We start from the raw sequence: 17,647 nt of genomic DNA, 5'->3' as shown, positions 1-17,647 counted from the left end.
TTCCCTACAATATGCAACCAGATTGTCTGCAGATTTCCCAACAAAATACAACCAGATTGGCAGCAGATTTCCCCACAAATTGCAACCAGATTGGCGGCAGATTTAAAAAAAAAAATACAACCAGATTGGCAGCAGATTTCGCAAAAAAAATGCAACCAGATTGGCGGCAGATTTCCCCACAAATTGCAACCAGATTGTCACTAGATTTCCCTGCAAATTGCAACCAGATTGTCGGCAGATTTCCACACAATATGCAATCAGATTGTCTGCAGATTTCCCCACAAAATGTAACCAGATTTTTGGCAGATTTCCCCACAAAATGCAACCAGATTGTCAGCAGATTTCCCAACAATATGCAACCAGATTGTCTGCAGATTTCCCAACAAAATACAACCAGATTGGCAGCAGATTTCCCCACAAATTGCAACCAGATTGTCGGCAGATTTCCCTACAAATTGCAACCAGATTGTTGGCAGATTTCCCCACAAAATGCAACCAGATTGTTGGCAGATTTCCCCACAAATTTCAATCAGATTGTCGCCAAATTTCCCCACAAAATGCAATCAGATTGTCGCCAGATTTCCCCACAAAATGCAGTATATGTAGCCAGGTCTATAGTGGGCTAACATTAATTACCTGGAGGGAGGGTGGTTGGGCAGGCTGGCACACTATTTGCGGTGCAGGCACTGCACTGGGTAGGCAGTTAGGTAGCCAGGTGGGAGGGTAGGCAGATAGGTAGACGGGTGGGAGGGTAGGTAGATAGGTAGACAGGTGGGCAGTTAGTTAGCTGGGTGGCAGGGTAGGCAGATAGGTACCCGGGTGGGAGGGTAGGCAGATATGTAGCCAGGTGGGCAGTTAGGTAGCTGGGTGGCAGGGTAGGCAGATAGGTAGACGGGTGGGAGGGTAGGCAGATAGGTAGCCAGGTGGGAAGCTAGGTAGCTGGGTGGCAGGGTAGGCAGATAGGTAGACGGGTGGGAGGGTAGGCAGTTAGGTAGCAGGGTAGGAAGATAGGTAGCTGGGTGGCAGGGTAGGCAGATAGGTAGCCAGGTGGGAAGCTAGATAGCTGGGTGGCAGGGTAGGCAGATAGGTAGATGGGTGGGAGGGTAGGCAGTTAGGTAGCAGGGTAGGCAGATAGGTAGCCAGGTGGGAAGCTAGGTAGCTGGGTGGCAGGGTAGGCAGATAGGTAGACGGGTAGGAGGGTAGGCAGTTAGGTAGCAGGGTAGGCAGATAGGTAGCTGGGTGGCAGGGTGGGCAATTAGGTAGCCGGGTGGGAGGGTGGGCAGTTAGGTAGCCGGGTGGGAGGGTGGGCAGTTAGGTAGCCGGGTGGGAGGGTGGACAGTTAGGTAGACGGGTGGGCAGTTAGGTAGCCGGGTAGTTTAGTGGGGTAGGGGTCCGACTCCTATCCCCCCTGCCTCACCTGGGGTCCCCCTTCCTTTTATCAGTGGTGGGAGAGCGGCATATACAGCAGGCTCCGGCGGGGTAATAAGGGCTAGAGGTCCAGCTGCCTCCCGGGCTTCGTTGTCTCCTCTGTATTGCTGCTCGCAATAAACCAGGAAGCGGTGCGAGCAGCAATACAGAGGAGACAGCGTAGCCCGGAGGCTTCTGGACCTCTAGCGCCTGATTACCCCGCCTGCTTTATATGCCACTCTCCCGCCGCTGATAAAAGGAGGGGGGGGGGGCCGCCGAGGTGAGGAAGGGGGGGGGGCCGCCGAGGTGAGGAAGGGGGGCCCGGGCCGGCATAATTTAAAAAAAAAAAGTCCTCTCAGCTGCAGTCTTCTCAGCTGTGGGCCCCCTGTGACGTAGGGCTGCCGCGGGCCCCATAGCAACGATATGGTTGCTATACCCATTGCTACGCCCCTGGGTCACGTTGTAGTCACTGTCTTAGGACTGGGTCAGCCACTTACATACCTGATATTTAACTCTTTCAGGCGGAGAAAGAAAAAAAGGAACACAGAATAGTGTGCTTGGCACTGTACACATACACATGTCTATCTCATCATGTCACATGTCACTTCAGGGATCCTTTAAAGGGACTCCGAGCAGTGCAGAAACTATGGAAAGATGCATATCATTTTAAAGCTCTCTTTCTCCTCTTTCCAATGATATATAAACCGCCGCCCTACGCCTTTTAGTTTTTGCTATTTTCGCAATTGAAATTGCCGCGGCCGCGATTTCATTCGCGAAAATAGAGAAAACTAAAAGTTGTAGGGCGACGATTGATGTGTTGTCAGAAAGAGGAGAAAGAGAGCTTTAAAATGATATCCATCTTTCCATAGTTACATTGTATTACACAGGGCGACTTTTTCCTAAAGTCAGCAGCTCCATTCTGCAGAATGAAGCTGCTGACACTGGGGAAAGTGTCGTCCTGTGTAATACAATGTAACTATGGAAAGATGGATATCATTTTAAAGCTCTCTTTCTCCTCTTTCTGGCGACACCTAAACCGTCGCCCTACGCCATTTAGTTTTCTCTATTTTTGCGATTGAAATCGCGGCCGCTGCAATTTAAATTGCTAAAATAGCGAAAACTAAAAGGCGTAGGGCGGCGGTTTATATATCATTGGAAAGAGGAGAAAGAGAGCTTTAAAATGATATGCATCTTTCCATAGTTTCTGCACTGCTCGGAGTCCCTTTAAATGCATATTAGATTGGACTGGAGCTTTTATGCATTATCAAAATCTTGAATTACCTATGGTATGGTATTTTTCATTTTCAGTACTGATGTAATTGGATTATTGTCTTTGCCTGATAATGTTACTATTGTGTTAGGCTATAGTGCAGTCATGACAGTGTTTATCTGTCAAAAATAGCCACACTATCTGCATATCAGCTACACCCATGTAAACGCATTGCTAATAATCCCCGTAGATGTGGACGTCACACACAGGAGTGCTCAATGGGAGGAACATCAGGACGGCCAAGTCACCTCTTTAACTGATGATACATGAATTACGTCTGTTCTGTAGAGTCAATGGAGGGAAGGTCTTAAAGGGAACTTGAAGCAAGAAGTATATGGAGGCTGTCGGTTTCCTGGCAGCCCTGCTGGTCTATTTTGTCCACAGTAGTGTCTTAAAACGGATCCTAGATGAAAAATTAATTATAACAAGTAACTTGTCTATATATCTTATCTAAAGTTTAGATAGTTTACACAGTACAGTATATCTAGCTGCAAACAGCTTCAAACATTTATGATTATTTATTCCTGTGATACAATGAGGGCAGCCATGTTCTGTCTGTCACATTGTCACAGGCTGAGGGCTGGAGATGCTATCAGCTTGCCTGTGTGTAAATTCAGTCCCCTCTCCTCCTCCCTCTTCCCCTCTGCCTCTGAAATCAATGGCTAGTAACCTCCTCCTCCTCTTGCCCAGACTGAGCTCCCATAAACCCTTGCTACATGCCAAGGCACAAAAGGAGCTGTGGGCGAGGCTTGTTTGGTTTATAGGGAATTAGAGTATTAAAACAAAACAAAAAAAGTATTTGGCTTGAGGAATGCCCTATAAACTATATGAAAGGAACACAATTATGCAATGAGTAAAAGTTTATATTGGATCCACTTTAATCACCCCAGAAACAAGCATGTATCTTAATCCAGTCAGATTTTACCAAGATGTCAGAAAACCCTGATCTGCTGCATGCTTGTTCAGGGTCTATGGCCAAAAATATTTGAGGCAGAGGATCAGCAGGATAGCCAGGCAACTGGTATTGCTTAAAAGGAAATAAATATGGCAGCCTCTATATACCTCTCACTGCAGTTTAAGTAAATAATTATGGCAGCCTCCACATACCTCTCAGTTCAGGTGTACTTTAAAGGAAACACAAGGCAATTTTGTCTTATGAAAAACTTTGTTTTCTATGCATTTTAATGGGAAAAAGAGGGGAAAATGCATTATTTCTCAGTTTTTGCCATTTTCAGTTTAAAAATAAAAAGTAGATACAGTAGCTACAGTAGATAAAAACCTTGCCACCAGTATTACATCCCCCAGTATAGATAGCCAGATGTGTCCCCAGTATCAGCCCCCTCCAGTATAGTCAGATGTGTCCCCAATATCAGCCCCCCACAGTATAGCCAGATGTGTCCCCAATATCAGCCCCCTAGTATAGCCAGATGTGGCCCATGTATTTGCCACCCCCCGTATAGATAGACAGATGCGCCCCCAGAATTAGCCCCCCTCATTTTAGTCAGATGTGTGCCCAGGATCAGCGTTCCCCTATTATAGCCAGACATGCCCAGTATTAGGTTATCCCCCCAGGGTCACCAGATGTGCCCCCATTATTAGATTCCCCCCCCCCCAGTTACCCTTTGAGATGCCCCCCCCCCCAACCAGGAAGGCCCCCCATGTATTCACTTTTTATCCAGTTAAGTTTTTTCCAAGGAGATAACTTTTCAGCTGCAGTACTAATTGGTGAAAGGGAACATGTTTCCTTATAGCCAATTAGTGATCCCCCCACTGATGAACGATCACTGCAGTAGCCACCTGCAATGATCGTTCATCTCTCGTTTCACTCAGCCCCATACTGCCGAATACCCGAGTCCCAGCTTGATGACATCATCAAGCTGGTACCCGGATATTCGCCATCATGGGGCTGAATGCAGAGCTGTGCAGGGAGGTTCTGGCTGCAAGATGGTCGCTGAAATCAGGCGAGGTGAGACAGGCTTCTTGTAGCAGCGATCTGGGCATGGAGGGGAGAGATGAACGATAAATTCAGTTGGTTTCTGTAGTGATCGTTCATCAGTGGGGGGAGTCACTAACTGGCTGTAAGGGAACATGTTTCCTTTTGCCAATTAGTACTGCAGCTGAAAAGTTATATCCTTGGAGAAAAAGTGAATTGAATACAGTGCCATGTTCATCTGTATGCAAAAACACACAGTGCTTTCAATGTCATGAAATAGGTAAAATGTGTGTGTGGCATCTAGAAAAAAGCAACAAGCAACAAGCTATCCGTTTCTTTTTCAGAGTGAGAAAAAAACATATTAGATAGTTTCTCCATTATATTTGTAAGAGAGGGAGTGTGTGAGCTGCTGCCCAACATGACTTTCAATCAGGATGTGGGCGGGGACAAGGGCGGGCTGCCACTCAAACCTCCCTCCACAGGGGTCAAAGGAGGGTGGCTGCAGGCTTGCCGTAGGATATTAAAGTGAACTAAGATTCCCGACAAATATATATCCAAAAAAAGGCATACATTTGAAATTGGTGCCGGTAGATTTGGGCGCAGGATACAGCTGGTATATGGCTGATCCTGCTGCTGCACAAGTTCCGGCCGTGTCAATTACTATTCCTTCTCCAGGCCGTCATGGATGGTTGGGAATGATATAATTTGGCTTCCAGCTATTGCTGGAGGCCGAATTATTGTGTTTGAAAAGCAACTTCAGCTCCGTCTTCTGACGGCGCCGACAATACTCACTGAGCGCCGCTATAGATGTAATTCCTATTACAGTCTATGGTGGCGCCGGCTGCGCCCAAATCTTCCTGCGCTGAAAAGCACTGCTCCGAAGAAAAGGGAAGCGTCTTATAGAGGCTTCTTATGACCTCCGTGCCCCTGCCGCAGCTTGTGGAGACCCTCTGGAAGATCCGGGCCGCCCTAGGGGCTCCAGCTTACTGGGCAGGCATGGTACCATGGGAGTGCAGCACGGCAACACTATAGCAGCAAGAGGAGCGTGGCCCTGGTCTTCAATCCAACAAGCTCTTGTTGGATATCTTTGTGGTGTCTGCGAGTGGCAATGGTGGTCCGGAGGATGGTGTGGGAAGCCCCAACAGCAGGGCTGTGCGTTGTAAATGCAGCATGCCAATATTCCTCACCTCCTTCCCCTACCCCCCCCCCTCTCTTCCTTGACAGATTCAAGAGCGGGCGATAAGAGTGGGTTAAAACTCACCTGACCGTCCATTCCAGGATCGCGTCTCCATGGCAACAGGGCGTCACATGTCATGCCCTCAGGGCGTGCCAGCATATTACACTCTGACAGCCAGCATGTAATATGCTGGCATGTCCTTGATGCCGTGTCATATGACGCCTTGTGGCAATGGAAACCCAATGCAGGAATCGGCGAGTAGGTAAGTCTTAACCCCTCAATTTTCTTCTGCTCGCGACTCTGCAGGGAGGAAGGAGGGGAGGAATTTTAGGAATGTGGCCCGCGGTCCGCAGCTTGGGGCCCCCGGCCACGCCCGCCCAGCCCTGCTCTAAAGGATCCAGAGGCTTCATTCTCCTTAGGAAAGTATTCAGGTTTTTGATCTGCGGTTTGCCGCGGGTGCACTTTAATTCAGATGTATTGAAGAAAGAGGATCAGGCATACTAGCCAGACAGGTGGATTTTTTTGAAGATTAGCAATTCCTCCCAGCCTAGATTTCTTTTCACTATCCTGTTCTGCGTTACCATGTGCTGTGCTGTGATATGTGCTGGACGGTTGTTTTTCTTGTTTTGCAGGTTGCTGTGTTGGGTAATTAGTTGCGTGGTTATTGTCATATTGTGGAGTCTGTTTGCTTTCAGGGAAGTCTTTCCTACCTGTGAGTGGTGTGTTGAGAATACTGGAAGAGAGAGGACATTTTCAGAGTACACGGCGTTCTGCAGCCATTCTCAAGGGAAGAGCAGGAATGACAGTCATTCTAACCAGGGAGCTTTATTTTTTTTTTTCATAAAATCGATGTCGCAGCTATAGAGGAATTTCAGGGACAGTAAAAGTCAGCTTAAAGAAGAACTCCGCTCACAGCCATTCTGCAGGGTGGGTGGAGGGAAGTGCAGGTGCCTGTGTCATACAGATATGGTCGGGAGAGGAGGGTGGATCCAGGTCCTTGGAGGGACAGTATCCTGGCTGTTTACTGCTTATCCTTTTGGCAGTGCCCTTTTAATCTAGTTAAGGTGGCCATACACTGAACAATATGGCCAACAGATTGACCCATTTCCGATAATTATCTGATCAGCGGATCAGTGAATAATGGCGCACAGTGCCTATGCATAAAAATAGCGCCGCATTAAAAAGATACGCTTATCGCTATTTATCGTTAGTACTGCATAATAATGGCGCACAGGGAAAAAAAAAGAAAAACTGCACACACTAACGTTATTTATCAATAGTGGCACACACTAACGTTATTTATCAATAGTGCCGTTCATTTGCCAAACAGCAGACGTTATTGGCCACAGTAACGTTATTTATCAATAGCGCCCCCTACATAAGCAAAACTGCAAACGTTATTTAACTGCAAAACGGTGAATGGATTTAATGTAACACTGTCAAGGTTAGGGTTAGGCACCACCGGGGGGTCTTAGGGTTAGGCACCACCAGGGGGGGTCTTAGGGTTAGGCACCACCAGGGGGGTCTTAGGGTTAGGCACCACCAGGGGGGGGGGGGGGGTTAGGGGTTAGGGATAGGTACAGAGAGGGTCCTGTGTGTTAACGGTAAACAACAATATGGTTTTAACGTTAAATAACAATAAGGCTTTAACGTTAAATAGCGATAAGTGACAAACGGATTAGCGGCAACACCGTGCGCCATTATTCGCAGGCGCCATTTTCAGATGGATCCCTGATCAGAGAGGAATCTATCTGCTCAAATCCGTCGACACACTACACACAGATTGTCAATGGATTTCAGTATGTGTTGCGTCACCCTGTTTTACTGCAGGGTAACACAAAGGCAATGCAAGGCAATGGGGCCTAGCACACTTACCGCGTCAGGTCACATTGCGGCGTGCATGAACGGAACAATGGGAATACAATGGGGATCCATGGGAATCTCAGTGATGTACTTCCTGTCAAGTAGGGAGTACGTCACTTAGCGGGGGGCGGAGCTATGCATATGACCTTGTTGGTGCACTCTGCCGCAGGGTCACATACTAGTCATTTTTTGCATTGTGGTGGGATGCGGCAGGGCGTAACCCAAAAATGATATGCAAAACCAGCATCACTCGTGATGCATTTCCGTATAGTGGGGTGAAAAAAGCAAAAACATTATCAAAATGTGAGCAAGGCCAAAGCCTTTGTATGTCACACTGCTGGTACAGATTGCATTGATCCCAATACAGAAATGTGTCTGGAAGGGGAATGTGGTGTGTTTTGTAACCTTCCTCTGTGGATCTGAAGCGGTTATGTTTGATTGTATCAAAAGGCTTCAGTCCTGTCAGTACATTGCACAGTTTGTAAACTTTGCCTTCCTCTGTGGAGATGAGATCTGCTGAGCTAATAGGGAAATAGTTGTTTCAAACACAATGTGGTGAAATGTAACACGTGTGAGAGGAACACGACTCTGAAAGAAGCAGTGCAGGGAAATCCCTCATTCCGTACAAGGCCAGGTTCTTCATCCAGAGACTGAACTAAATCACGCCAAGCATATCTTTATTTAAAGGGTACCTGAGCTGACACGTGATGTGATGAGGTAGACTTATGTATGTACAGTGCTAAGCTTACAAATAACTAGGCTGTGTTCCTTTTTTTCTTTTTCTGCCTGAAAGAGTTAAAGAGGAATCATAGCGACATGTAGAATGCACTAAAATATTCAGGATGCCCACTGCCTGGAAAAAACCCCTAAATGAAGCTTTCAGTGGGGTTGATTAACTTTCTAGAAGTGTCCAGGCACTGCTCCTTGGAGGTGTTTCCCCCCCCCCCCCTCCCTCGTTAACGGCCCTCGCTCCTCCCAGAATTTCCTACGAGCAGTGCTAGAGCTATTCTAAGAGGTGCAGGCGTGTGTTTTGGACTGCGCCAGCAGGGGCTTAGCAATAGGGGTTGCAGAGGTAGCAACCGCATTGGGGCCGTTGGGCCAGAGGGGCCCCGAAGGGCCTTCCCTCAACTACACTATTAGCTCTCTTTTGGTCCTGTGCTCATAATATTCACTTCTATAGATACTTTGAATAGTGGTAACCCTTAACAAACTGTTTCCCATCCTCTTCTTGCACCTCTGTAGTTGCCCTTGGCAGGTTTTGGTGCGCCATATCAATTGTTACGTATAGAGTGCTTGGGGGGCCCCATTGAAAAACTTGCATCAGGGCCCACTGCTCCTTAGCTACACCACTGTGCGCTAGTGCAGTGAAAAAAACACTCCTGGACAAGCAATTGCTTATACTGTGCTCACGCGGTTTGGAACTTGCGCCTGCACAGTTCTGAGTCACGGGCCACTGCTAGGGGAGCTTCCTGGTTGTAGTATTTCCCATCTAATATGAAGAGAATTGGGAACAGGAGGACCTGAAGTCAACGAGCAGTGCCACCAGTGTCGGACTGGAAGTGGAAAAGCTGAGGAAATCCACCTGCTGTCCAATCAGCATAACCCTGCATTATCACTCCCAATAGAAATCTGCAGCATTCCTGATTACTGCTGCTTGGCCAGCAAGTGGATTTCCTCAGCTTTTCCAGCTCCCAGTCCGACACTGAGTGCAACGACACTTATGAAAAGGTAATGTAGCCCACGTCAGGCTTCATTGTTTTTTGTCCCTGCTGACTCCCTTGGGACCATGTTAGACTATATTGTAATTCTCACTGTTAACAAACATACAATTACAGCCATAAAACTATTTCCTGGAAGAAAACAACTTCTGAGTGCAGGGGATAGATAAAAAGTACTTCATAGTTTGTGGCTTTAAACTCTGTCAGACTGAATGACTGTGTCATTCAGCTAAGACAATAACATTGAACCTACATTTAACCTACTTTTTTAGATTGTCACCCTCTAATGACGATTTGGTCCCCCTTTAGCTCTCATCACAGCTGATAGTCTTCTTGGCATGGACTCAACAAGATGCTGATACCGTTGCTGAGGAATGTTGGCCCATACTGACATAATGGCAGCTCTAAGTTGGGTCAGATTGGATGATTGCGTTTCCAAGCTTTGAAGTGATCTTTCGATTGTCTGTTCGATGTTCCTCAAACCAAGTTAAGACGAACAAGCACAGTGGGAAGAGCCCACAACAGGCATCTTTTCCTATTGTTCTGTGATACCAAAGGCACTCTTGATGGTCTCCTGCTGCTAGAGCCCATCCTTTGCAAAGTCCGTCTTGTTGTGCATTGGGATATGCTTTGTGCACCTTTATTGAATTCATCTGTAAGTTGTATTGCTGCAGACTATACGTGCTACTCGCTTTTCACGGCCAATCTGCCACAATTACGATAGTGTTAGGGCACCGCCATAGGAGCCATTATAAATTGCGGCTATACTGTGATATATATCGGGCTTGCGTGGGCACCCAAATTTCACAGTATAGCCACAATTTATAATAGCACTTATGGAGGTGCCCAAGCTTCTGCTTCGGAGGGTGGGCTCTTGTGGTTCATGGCCTCAGGTGCGGTTGCTACCTCTGCATCCCGTAATGCTGTCAGTGCAAATAAAGGAGGTATCATAGACACTAGACAGCACTCAGCATTTCTTTTCATGCTATAAGTATAATAATCAGTATGTAATAATAATCTAACCCAGGTGTCCTTGTAATCTCATTGCTCTGCCGCCTGAACAAAGTACAGCTCACCATGTGTCTGTGCGCAGATCATAACATTTATGTGGTTCTTATCAATGTTATCGTAGTCATATGCTCCCAGCTGTCTGCGGATTACTTGCCTAAGCTTGTCACAAATAGAAACATAAGTCGTAACTTTCTCCGCTGTAACTTTCTCGCTATAGCTCAGCCTTCGTGCAGCGTATATCTCATACCTCCCAGGTGACTCATCATCAGCCTATAGCACATTGAGATGCACTTGTTGCTCTGTAGGTACAAGGGGCAAACAGCATGCATTTTTATCACTGTAGCTGCCTGAAGCCATGGCAATCTCACAGCAAACTGACATACTATCACACCTACATTACAAGACAGCTCTTTGCACCTAAACACAGGTCAACATGTGCAGTTTGTGTGTATATGTTGCCTATAAACAGGGCTGGATTTGTACTCTTTACTGCCCAAGGCCACTGTCACCAGTCCCCCCCCCCCCCTTTCTGTATAGGTAGCGAGATGACCCTTCCCCCCTACCCTCTAGTATAGGTAGCCTGATGAGCCCCCCCACCAGCCCAGTATAGGTAATCAGATGACCCCTTTCCCTCCAGTATAGGTAGCCAGATGACCCCTTTCCTCTAGTATATGTAGCCAGATGACTCCTCCCCCTTTCTCTCCAGTATAGGTAGCCAGATGACTCCCCTAATCCCTTCTTTTGCCACCCCCCTTTTAAGTATAGGTAGCTAGCTCACCTGCACACCACAGCAGCCACTCATTTCTCCACTCGTCTCCAGTGCAGAAGCTTTCTCTTCCTTTCCATCTTCAATGCTGCCCAAGTCCACAGCCGCTGGCCACAATGCAAACGTGCACAGAGAGCAAGGTGGCTGCTGCACAGACGGTTGGCAACAGAGTACCGCGGTCAAGCGCTTGCCTGTTCTCCCTGCATTACAGCATTTGCAAGCTTGCAACACCTGCATGCTGCACCAGTTTAGCCTGCTGATTTGGTGGTCTTGCTTCTGTGGTGCCCTAGGCCATGGCCTAAATCCGGCCCTGCCTATAAAGCCTCATACACACAAAGGAATTGCTGTGGCCCAGCAAGGATGGATTGGAATTGATCCTTTGGGGGACAGAGCATAGCCGATGTTATGCCTAGTACACACCATACAATTTTCTGTTAGATTTTTCTGTTAGATTTTCTGTAAGATTTTCTGTAATTAGATTATTTTCTGTAAAGTACTGGTAGAGACTGGTCATTATCTCTGGTGCATTGTCTTCTGGTTATCTCCTGCGGAGTAGAACAATGCCTAATTGCTAGGCAGATAGATGGTTAGTGTGTAAAATTTATCAAAGCGCTATAGCTAACACAGAATTAAAAGTCCAGTCGGAGTGCGCTACCACAAGGTCAGGCAGGACCTAAAAGACTTGTGTACATGTGTAAATCACTTAGGAGTACACAATCTTTTAAGCGCACATCCTATTCATGTAAAAGTCCACATAAAAATCACTTAGGAGTCCTCATATGCAGTCTCTTGTGCCACCATCACCATGGACACCCAACAGTAAACAGACTCACCAGATGTTCTTATATCCTTTCCTTAGCACTAATTGGCTGCTCAAGCCAATTAGTGCTAAGGAAAGGATATAAGAACCCTGATAATGAGCCCATCCCCCGTGCCCCTGATGAGTCACGAGGGAGTGGCGAAATCGATCGGGCGGGAGGCTGGACATACCAGGAAGTGAACGGCCGGTGGAGGCGGTGGTGTCTGCAAGCTGAGTGGAGGGGGAGCTGAAGGACCCAACACAAGCAGTGCCCTGCCAGGCAACGGGGGAGAGCCCGTAAAACTCTATGTGTGCAATACCTTTTGGAGCATGTGAGTGCAATTTTATAATTAAAGTTTTCAGTGTTATACGGAGTTACGCTATGCAGGCTATTTCTTTGAGGTACTTTGCATGGATAATGTGGAGAATGATGGTGGTCTAAAAGGACAGCATCAAAGTGGCACCAGGATCCTGAAGTACTGAGGCTCCTGGATTTGTGCATGTTTGGCCAGTCTAGCAGTGGCCAATACATCTGGTGAGTCTGTTTACTGTTGGGTGTCCATGGTGATGGTGGCACAAGAGATCAAGAAACTGCATATGAGGACTCCTAAGTGATTTTTATGTGGACTTTTATATGAATAGGATGTGCGCTTAAACGATTGTGTACAAGATAGATGGTTAGATAGATAATTTTCAACATGTTGGAAATGATCTATCTGGCAGGTAAATCTAAAAGAAAAACTTACAGAAAACTGTATGGTGTGTACTAGGCATTATACAGATGCATCACTAGCCTCCAGGCTAACAACGGGTTTGTATTTATTTTCGCTGCTTAACCTTCCTGGCGGTAACCCCGAACGTAGTTCGGGGTAAGCCGCGCAGGAGGTTTTCTCAGGCCCTGCTGGGCCGATTTGAATAATTTTTTTTTGCTGAACGCAGCTAGCACTTTGCTAGCTGCGTCAGCACTTCGATCGCCGCCGCCCCGCGCTCGATCGCCGCTATCCGCGTCGCAACACAGCCCCCCCCTAGACCCCCTGCGCTGCCGGGCCTATCAGCGCCAGGCAGCGGCAAGGGGTGGATCGGGACTCCCTTAGACGTCACGACGTCCATGACGTCGGTGACGTCATCCCGCCCCGACGCCATGGCGACTGGGGAAGCCCTCCAGGAAATCCCGTTCTTTGAACGGGATTTCCTGATCGCCTATCGCCGGAGGCGATCGGCGGGGCTGGGGGGATGCCGCTGAGCAGCGGCTATCATGTAGCGAGCCTTCGGCTCGCTACATGATATAAAAAAAAAAATCAAAAAAACGGCTGCGCTGCCCCCTGGCGGTTTTTAATATACCGCCAGGAGGGTTAATACATATGCAACGCTTTGGAGCAGCAAAATACCTCTTTATCAAGGTAGGCAAAGCAAGAAGATGTGCATGTGGAGGAACCCAATGCACAACGTGCAGTAGTGACGCTACACTGGGGCATGATGAGGCACTGCCCCCCCCCCCCCCCCCTAATCACTGTGACCCTCTGAGTGCTGAATTTAACCTCGTCTCCCCATAACTGGTTCCACGCTCCAGCAGCATATACTGAGCAGGATAGGGTCTGTAAAATCTCTCCAGTCAGCCTGAGTCTATGTAGACAAACCAGGGTCTTATCAATTTGCAATAAATAACTTACAATCCTTGCAAGATCCCTTGTCATTAATGTATCTGTATGACACTTATATTTAAAAAAAAATCTATTTCTGATCATATGTTCTAGCATCATCACTCAACAGGAATAGAGTCTGAAGAATGCTTACTAGCTGAAAGCTTACTGTTTTTCTTTTCTTTTACCCAGTAAATGGTATTATCCTGATTCAAAACATCTTGTCTGTAAAATACAAGCTCTAGTCTACAGCAATGCTTAGCTACTAAGATAAGGAATTACACGCACAGTGTTTCTCTCCCTCCTGCCTGTTTCCCCTCCCCTTGCTTGTAGAGTGGTCAGACACAAGCTGGGACTGGAATGATTTGTCTGTAATCTGTCCGCACAGGAGCAGCTTGCTAGCAAGTAAGGATTAAAGCATGCCAGCCAACTAGCCAAGTACATCTGTAGTAATTTGAAGCAGAAGCCACCACAGACAACGTGCATGGTCAGGTACCAGTAGCTTCAGTGCCTGACCTGGCTGTGCACATTGTTGCCCCAATACGTTGTGTATGTATTGAGCAGCAAAAATTAATAGTGAGTGCACTGGGGAGAACAATACGCTCCTTGCTCGCTAAAGCATCTTTAGCAGATGTTGGGTGGCCGGAGGCAAGGCTGGATTCAGTAGGCCATAAATGTCAAACTCCAACCCGCGGGTCAACTCTGACCCTCAGAGCCATTACATTTGGCCCTCAAGTGGTTTCCCCACTTTTTGCATTATGTTTGGTCCTCTCTAGACCACCAGGGAAGCTATATTGGAGGTGAAGCTCTAGAGCACCAGGGAAGCAATATGGGAAGGTAGGGGAAAACCACTAAACACTAGGGAACTGTATAGGGGAGGGCGGGGCCTCTAGACACCAGGGAACTGTATAGGGGAGGGAGGATCACTAGGCACCAGGGAACTGAATAGGGGTTGGAGAAGGGCCATTGGAAACCAGGGAACTTTATAAGGGAGGAAGATGGCCAGTAGACATTGAGTTTGGCCCGCGACTAGGTCCTAGTGTACAATTTCGGCCCACTTTGCACTTGAGTTTGACTCCCCTGTTCTAGGCCGAGGTGGTCTTCATCGTCTACCATGGCTGAGTTAAATCCAGCATGTGTACGTAGCTTTGGATTCAGCACTGGAGAAGCCAGCAGTGTATCGGTAAAATACTCTGATATAAAGTGTTAAAGTGTTATTTTAAAGGATGAGCAAGACCATCACTGGCATGCCCATGACATTTCCTTGAATTTCCAATGGTGCCGTGAAATTTTGGCACACCAGTTTTGCAAACTTGCATTGAACCATCACCAATTAGGCAGCAGCTGGGTGTAGCCAAAGCCTTCACAGCGATTTTGAAAAAAAAAAAACAGGGCCCATTCTGTAAGGGAAGTGGAGTGATCATTTGCCTGGAGGGAGGACGCCAGAACAGGTAAGTGTCTAACCCTTCGACCCAAACACCAACCCCGCCACCTTTCTCCATCACTAAGATTAAGTTTTAGCTTAAGGAGTAATGTAATCAAAAACAGAGAACAGAGTTTAAAGTGTACCAGAGACGATATCAAATAAAATATTTATACATACCTGGGGCTTCCTCCAGCCCCATCCACACAGATCGCTCCCACGCCACCATCTTCTGTATCGCCGCAGCTGCTGGAGAGATACATAGAGAGTGCACTTCTCTTGCGCAGACTGGCCGCGACTGGCTGATGTTACGGTGCCCGGTAACAGCGATACAAAAGGCTGAGGACGGCGGTGTGGGAGCGATCCATGTGCATGGGGCTGGAGGAAACCCCAGGTATGTATAAAACTTTTATTTGATATCGTTTATGGTTTCCTTTAACTTGCCTGGGGCTTCTACCAGCAGCCCCCCGCAGACGTCCTGTGCCCGCGCCAGGACAACAGCCCCTTGCTGCGGCTCACTTCTGGCATTTGCAACTTTAACGTCTCAAATACAGGGAGTGAGCCGAGGCGGAGGACTGGAGGATCGTCTTGTCCTGGTGCAGGCATAGGACGTCTGCGGGGGCTAGTAGATGCCCCAGGTAACACAGGGGCCCATGGCAACTAATCAGAATCCATCATGCACTGGCAGATTTCAGTAAAGTAAATTCTAGTGCCTTTGCTATGGATTACCTCTACCTTAGCTAGTTACAGCACTTGGCTTTGTTCAGGACGCAGAGCTATCAGATAGCCCTGAGCAGATCTTTTCCAGCTGTAGTACAAGTGCTGTAAGCTCTCTGTTCACCACCTCTTGGAAATCAGCCAATATACAGCTGTCAGACTTCCAAAGTAAACACATTATGCAGAATAGGAAAGCTGATAGCTGGGATAATATTAGAACTATCTACACATATCAATGCCCTGGCTTTATATCTTCTGTCCTCCTTGCCAGGAACTTCTGGTGTTTGTCAACTTATGCCAAGTCAGAAAACACAGTCCATATACAAGTTTATTTCTCGGGCATTATGGACCATTAAGGAGGCTGAATAACAGTCTCCGAGCACAGAAAAGATATAGTAGGGCAGGTACAGCAGTACTGAGTGCTCAGACGACTCTCACCAACTCCTGCCCTGAGGCTTATAAACTTTCTACAGTGATAGAACACATAATGGTTTATTGAACCCTATCTGTAATAATTTGTCTGAGCTGTCAGAGTTAAGTGAGGCGGTCTCTTCCAGCCCTTCTGTTTTCGCTCAGTGCTGGATGAGTTCAGCGCTGCTTATAGATTACTGCAGGAGTGGAAAAAATAATATTTGAAGCCAGACTGTCCCATCCGGCAGGACTTTTTTAGGTATTGGTCCCACTGAGAGCAATTAGAGAGCAATGAAAATAATTGGAGGTGCCAGTTTTTTTAAAGTAATTTTTAAGTAGTTTACAGTACCAAATCTCCTCTGTAGAGCACTATATCTCATTGTACAAGACTAAGGCCTCATTCACATCATACGCGCTTCCGTGCAGATATGGAAGCGCGTATGATGTGCTGAAACGCAGGAACGGCAGAAGGGCATAGACTGCCTTTCTACTGTTCACATCTACTGCGCTGCGCAGCAGTACGATGTGCCATGAAGCGCTTGCGTACTGCTGCCTGCATTTTGTCCGGAAGCGCAGAGCTGATCCCATCACTGTCAATGGATGGGATCAGCAGCGCAGTGGGCAGAGGTGCAGATGGCGTGTGATCGGATGCGCTGCGTTCTGATCGCACAGCCATCTGCGTTACTAGATGTGAATGAGGCCTTAATCTTAGTAAATCTGTGTAGAGGGCCAAATCTCAATTAATATGTGTAGAGGACCAAATCTCAGTGAATCTGTGTAAAGGACCGAATCTCAGTGAATCTGTCTAGAGGACCAAATCTCAGTGAATCTATGTAGAGGACTAAATCTCAGTGAATCTGTGTAGAGGACCAAATCTCAGTGAATCTGTCTAGAGGACCACATTTCAGTGAATCTGTGTAGAGGACCAAATCTCAGTGAATCTGTGTAGAGGACCAAATCTCAAAGAAATCTATGTAGAGGACTAAATCTCAGTGAATCTATGTAGATGACCAAATCTCAGTGAATCTGTGTAGTTGACCCGGGCCGATCTCAATGAATATGTGTAGAGGACCAAATCTCAGTGAATCTGTGTAGAGGACCAAATCTTAGTGAATCTGTGTAGAGTACCAAATCTCAATGAATCTATGTAGGGTAATGAACTCCTGTAGAAAACCAAATCCCGGTGACCCATTATGAAGTTCCAAATTTCACTGAAGCTCTGTAGAGGACTTCAGTGAGTCGCTGTAGAATACAAAATCTTAGTGAGTTTCTGCGAGACCCAACTCACAGTGCCCCCGTGTAGACAACTATATCTCGCTGACCAAATATTAATCCTTTTAGAGCAGCAAATCATAGAAAATCTCTGGAAGGTACCAAATATCAGTGAATCTCTTTAGAGCACCAAATCTCAGAGAGACATAACTGTACTTCATTACAGGGAGGAATGTCAGTGTAACACAGTTTTTATGCTAATTTAAGTAATATTTTTATTTATTTGGAACCTGAAGTAAG

General features: G+C 47.0%; 1 protein-coding gene across 3 annotated transcripts in view; it reads left to right on the top strand.

Moving 5' to 3' along the window:
• GALNT5 (polypeptide N-acetylgalactosaminyltransferase 5) overlaps positions 1–17,647 on the top strand; it is an 81,686-nt gene that overhangs the window by 22,812 nt on the left and 41,227 nt on the right. Inside the window, exon 1 of one of the 3 annotated variants that reach the window (XM_068247066.1) lies at positions 12,110–12,276. The exons of the other annotated variants lie outside the window; for them this stretch is intronic. Within the exon in view, the coding sequence (XP_068103167.1) occupies positions 12,275–12,276 (2 nt within the window). The 5' untranslated portion in view covers positions 12,110–12,274. Of the gene's footprint in view, positions 1–12,109; positions 12,277–17,647 lie in introns of those variants that run through there. 3 annotated transcript variants of the gene reach the window in all.

This window comes from Hyperolius riggenbachi, chromosome 7 (genome assembly GCF_040937935.1).
Source record: "Hyperolius riggenbachi isolate aHypRig1 chromosome 7, aHypRig1.pri, whole genome shotgun sequence".
In the NCBI taxonomy this organism is placed as follows: domain Eukaryota; kingdom Metazoa; phylum Chordata; class Amphibia; order Anura; family Hyperoliidae; genus Hyperolius; species Hyperolius riggenbachi.
This window is presented reverse-complemented; position numbering and strand designations above follow the sequence as displayed.